The 5,715-nt window shown below is 54.6% G+C and overlaps 1 protein-coding gene across 1 annotated transcript in view; it reads right to left on the bottom strand.

The window, feature by feature from the left end:
• CARD10 (caspase recruitment domain family, member 10) overlaps positions 1-5,715 on the bottom strand; it is a 26,820-nt gene that overhangs the window by 17,514 nt on the left and 3,591 nt on the right. Inside the window, exons 4-6 of the mRNA XM_010860626.1 lie at positions 5,223-5,548; positions 888-1,102; positions 561-664 (exon numbers count right to left, since the gene is read on the bottom strand). Coding sequence (XP_010858928.1) covers positions 561-664; positions 888-1,102; positions 5,223-5,548 — 645 coding nt within the window. The remainder of the gene's footprint in view (positions 1-560; positions 665-887; positions 1,103-5,222; positions 5,549-5,715) is intronic.

Genomic DNA, 5,715 nt, shown 5'->3' on the forward strand with positions numbered 1-5,715 from the left:
GGGTGGGTGTCAGAGCTCAGTGCTGCCTCAGCCCTGGCTCCAGGCCCATCCTGAGTGTGGGATGAGGGGGGACACATAGCCCTCAGCCCCAGCCCACTAGCTCTGCCCCCTTGGCCGAGAGCCTTGGCCTCTCTGAACCCTGGCTTCCCCTTCTGCTGAGTGGGTGTGGCCTCAGCAGCTCTGCCCACCCTCCAGGGAGCATCTGGGGTACAAATGAGGTAAGTGGATGAGGGCGTGTTCAGACAAGTTGGACCAGGATCTTATTCCTCAACAAGAACCAGGCCTGTTCTCTCTTGCTCTGGCCCCCCACCAGCTAGCCAGGACAGAAGATGGGTAATACTTCCAAGGCCTATTTCCACCCCCCTCCTCTGGCCTGACAAGGGGTTTTCATAGGGTCTGAACCTGGCCCAGGCAGGTAGACCATGGGCCGAAGATCCAGTCCCTAGACCCACACCCTAGCTAGGCACCCCCAACCCTATAAAATACACCAGAGTCCTAGCTTCCTCCCCCACTTCCTGTGAGGAGTAATGGCCAAGTGGCAGGCCCATGCTGTCCCTGACCTGCCACAGGACACTGAGCAAGCCCTGGGGCCACCCAGACCTCAGAGGTCTCAACCTTTCCACGGTCAGACTCCTTTACAAATTCAAGGAAAACTGGGGGCCCACTCCCCAGAAAAACGCTCACACACAAAATCAGATGCACAGTTTCAAGGAGTTCAGAGGCTTCCTGAGTACCCCCCTCCCTCAGCCCCAGACCCCAGACTCAACACTCAGGGCGAGCTGAGGACCTCCACTCAGAGCTTAAGAGGCCAGCCAGATCTCAGATCCCTGGATCTAGAACCCTCATTTTCCAGGCCTCAGGGGGACAAGTGAGCAGGAGGGTCTCGCCTCCCCCCGGCCTCCCCCCATACCTGCTGCAGGCCTTCCTGCAGCTCCTGCAGTGAGGCCACCAGCCGCTGGTTCTCAGCTCGGAGCTCCAAGACCAGGTCCGCACTGTCGGGCTCTTTCTCTTTCTCCTCGGCCCCAGGGAGTGGCCCCCTGGCCCTTCGCAGCTGCGTGCACTCTTCCTCCAGCCGGCTCACCTTGAGCTTGAGCTGATCCACCTGGGGCCCAGGACACGGGTCAGCTCAGGGAGGGAGCACCAGCCAGGCCAGAGGGGAGACAGAGGTCCCGCTCCCACAGTCCGGGGTGCCTCCCCTATTCCCAGAGGGGCCCGAGCAGGCATCCTCCCTGGACATGTCTACAAAGAAGTGACAGGCTGGATCAATATGACAAGGTCAAGCCACCGCCCCAGGGGAATCTGCCTCAAGGACTTGTGGGTGGATGGGCCAGATCACAACACACTTGTCTGTCCTGCAGTTCTGACATGGAGCACAGGCAACTGAGCCCAGCACCAGCATAATGGATGGGAAGGAGGGCTGCACCAAGAACAGGAGGACCCAGGGGCTGGGCCCAGCTCGGCCTCTAACTCCGTGTGGCCCTGGGCAAGTCATGGTCCCTTCTCTGTGCCTCAGTCTCCTCATCTCCCAGGGGAATAAGGAGGAAGACAGTATTGAGGATCTCACCCAGCCCAAGAGCCAGGATGTCCCCCCTCAGAAAGCCTCCCCGCTCAACATATATGCACAGAACAGCCATAAGTCTGATCCTCCCTTAGAGATATTCCTACCAGAGCCTCCATGAGGGATGGTTATGCTATTGCTTCACCCCCAATACAAATTTCAAATCTGGGGTCCAGGTTTCAATTGTACCATTTTACCCTCCGTCATCCTGAGCAAGTCACTTACCTCCTCTGGGTCTCAGTTTCCCCATCAGTAAAATGGGCCTGTTCAATCCCCCTGCTCCTGCTCCACCACCTGCCTCCCAAAGTCATTGCAGGCATCAAACAAGACAGTAGGTGGACAGACGCCTTTAAACTACAGAACTGCTGGGGGTGTAACAGTGGCTATTTTTACAGCTTTGAATAAAATCCTAGGACCCTCCCCCCACTGTTACCAGTTCAGTGTGGGCAGCCAGAAACTGGCCAAGGGGGCTGTGTGGGTGGCTGAGTGGTGGCCATGGCAGAGATGTACGACCAGCTGGCTGGATTATGAGTGTACTTAGCCCAAGTAATTTTCCAAATTCATGTGGGGTCTGAAGTGGCTAGAGCAGCAGGTGGCAGGCCACGAAATGATGTCATTGTTGGAAAAAGACACAGTGACCTCTGGGGCTACACTCAGGCATGCTGACATCTGGTGCCCTAGGAGTGCCCTGGCCTTGCTTGGAAAGGACTCACAGCCTCCCAGCCTCCAGAGCCTGGCATAGCATTCTCCACCCCCCTCCCCACACACGCAAGGATCTGGAGCCTGGGTCAGGCAGTTCCACGAATTAACAGCCCACTCCTCCTCCGCAGAGGACTCAGAAAGAAATTCATGACTCTTACATTCCTTTCCCCTCACAAAACCCGCTTTGTGAGCCGCCGGAGAAAGACAGCTAGTTACAAGGGCAAATGTGGTCACACCCTCTCCAGCAAACTACAGCCACACACCCCGACCTCCTGCCTGACCCGAGGCCGGCAGGCTTCCCAGATGAGCTCAGGGGACAGGGCACCTGGGAGTCTCCGCCAAACACCAGGAAGTAACAGATGCATTTAATCCTGGTGTACAAACTCACTTAGCACAAAATTATAGCGTTCATTCCTTTAAGTTTATGTTGCTTAGAAATAACAGCTCATTAAATTTGCACCTTATAAAATACCGTATAAAATCACAGCCACCACACACCTGTCTGGGGGGGGGGGGCCGGTGCGGGCGGAGGGAACCCAAGCTGCCAAGAAAAAGCATGATCAGCTGCTCTGTTCATCTCCACCTGCAAAACCTTTGTTAATTGGTTGTGGAAAAGCTCCAGTAAATTAAGGCAAGTGTACAGTAGCTACATTTAAAGAAAAGCTTATCTATTAATTGAATTTCATCCCTTACCCTCCACCAGCTAAACCGGAAAAAAGCAGCTGTTCTCTGCCCACTGGCAGATTTCTTTACCCCTAGGGCCATCCTGGACCTTCCCCAGTGGCTCAGTGGTAAAGAATCCGCCTGCAGTGCAGGAGACTCAGGAGACGTGGGTTTGATCCCTGGGTCGGGAAGATCCCCTTGAGAAGGGAAATGGCAACCCACTCCAGTATTCTTGCTTGGAAAATTCCATGGACAGAGGAGCCTGGCAGGCTACAGTCCATGGGGTCACAAAGAGTTGGACACAAGTGAGTGACTAAGCACACACATACTATGTGCACCTAGAGCTGAAACGCTGACACACAGAGAACCTCCAACACCTCTTCTTCATCCCTCTACCCAACCCCAGGAGATTCCAGACAGGTGTGCGCGCGCACACACACACACACACACACACACACAAGGCACCCCCCACCCAGTCACATGCACATATCCACCACTTCAGCAGACCCAACTTACAATCACATGCAACCCAAGGGTGAGACAAACTGTGCTGGCCACAGCCCCTCCCAACACCCAGGGACCAGAGGCCATCACACTGTCCTCTCTGAGCAGGCTCTCCCCACCAGGCTCCTTCCCCACCTCACCCGACTCCCAGAAGTGCCCAGAGTAGAGTCAGAAATTCTCCATCTTGGAACCCTGGGAAAGTACTCCAACCAACCTGTCTGTGCCTCAGTTTCTTCATTCATAAATGGGGATAATAACAGGGCTCTACCCGACCCCCAATCCAGTGGAGTTCCCAGGAAATTACAGGAGTTGATGGACATCAAGCCCAGAGGACCATGCCTACTACACAGGAGGTGCTATATTGCTATGATGTCACTGCACCATGACTTCCCACTTCAAGGATGAGGAACCTGAGGCTCAAGTGGGCCTGGCAGCCTGGGTCCATGAACCTGTGGCCTCAACAACCCCCAGTCCTTTCCCCAGATGTCCACCCCCACCCCCAATGGCACCCACAGTCACAGGCTCCAGCACACCAGTGCTCTCACGCTTACGGGCTCATCGTGGACATGTGACCCATTGTCCACGGCCACCTTTCACCCCCTGGGGTGCCCCAGCCACAGTTGAGGCTCAGGGGTCAGGGGGCTTCAGATCCCACCATCAAAATCCCCCAATGGAACCTTGTACAGTACTGCCAAGGACAGCCTACTGTGTGCCACGTGTGTGCTCAGTCACTTCACTCGTAGCCCACCAGGTTCCTCTGTCCATGGGGTTCTCCAGGCAAGAATACTGGAATGAGTTGTCATTTCCTCCTTCAGGGGATCTTCCCCACCCAGGGATCAAACCCTGCATCTCTTGGCTTGGCCACAGGCACTGTCAAATCCTTGAGACAACTCTCTGCAGCAGTAAAATCCCAGCTTTATCCCCATGTGAAGACCCAAAAAGACACCAAGAAAGAGAGGCTCAGTTGCTCAGCCTGTAAGAGGCATGGCCTCGTTCGCTTATAGGGAGAACTGGGTGAGATTTCATCTGGATGGGAGCAAGAGGAACAGCATCATAAGGCAGAAGCCAGCAGGGGCACCAGGCAGACCTGGTTCACATCCAGGTTGTGCCACTTGCTGCTTTGTGACTTTAAGCAAGTCCCTTTACAATCTACACCTGTGTCAGTACTTCAAAATGAGAACATGGAGCACGGTATCTTTGTGAGATTACATGATATGATGCGTGTAACCTACATAGCATAGAGTCATACTTAATAATACCAATAACAATGGCTAACCGTAATCCAGGTTTTGAGCACTAACCCTGCACCAGGCCCTGTACATTATTATTAAGATACAAATTCTGTATCTTAAATCCGAGGAATCCTTCTACCTCAAGGTCTCTCTGCCGCAGCACTTGCAGACCTTTTGGACTGGACAGTTCTTGGTTGTGGAGCTGTCCTGGGCTCCAAGAACGTTTAGCAGTAACCCCGGCCTCTACTCACTAGACGCCAGTAACACACTCCTGGTTGTGATGATCAAAAGTGTTCCCAGACATGGCCAAAAGTTGCTAGGGGCAGGGGGAGCAAAATCAACCCCAGTTGAGAACCACAGTCATAACTCAATGAAATAAGCACTATCAATATCCCCATGTTACAGATGAGAAAACTGAGGCACAGAGTGAAGGGACTTGCCCATGGTCCAGTAGCCAGCAGATGGTGGCTCTGGGACACCAGCCGGCTACCATATTACCATCATTTTTTGCAAAGCTGCCCCTTGCCCATAGCACACCCCACCCCAACCTCCCCAGGGCCTACCGCCAGCTGTAAGTCCCGGCTGCGCAGCACGGCTGAGTTCTTCTCCTCACTGAGCTGTGCCCGGCGCCTGGCGATCATGTAGTTCTCATCCTTAAGCCGCAGAAGCTCCAGGCTCCCTGCCTCCCAGTCCTCCCGCAACCGCTGGCAGCGCTCCTGAGCCTGCTGTTGCTCCCGAAGCCGCTGCTCCAGCCCTGCCCGCTCCTCCTCCAGCACTCGGCCCCGGGCCTGCAGCTGCTGCTCCCGCTGCAGCTGACTCTTTCGAGCCTCCCGCAGCCGCCGCACCTCTGTCATCAGGAACTGGGTCAGGCCCTCAGGCCCCTCCTCATCTGCCAAGGACAGGGCAGAGAAAAGTCAGTTCAGGCAAATAAAATCCAGCAAGATGGCAGACCACACAGAACAACCCAAACCGGAAAAACACTAGAAGGAAATATTGGGAACCCATTTTTACAATGTGGGGACAGGGAAAGGCTTCCTAAACAAGGCAAAAATAAAA

The sequence above is a fragment of the Bison bison genome, unplaced genomic scaffold (assembly GCF_000754665.1).
Source record: "Bison bison bison isolate TAMUID 2011002044 unplaced genomic scaffold, Bison_UMD1.0 scf7180017864468, whole genome shotgun sequence".
Classification (NCBI taxonomy): Eukaryota; Metazoa; Chordata; class Mammalia; order Artiodactyla; family Bovidae; genus Bison; species Bison bison.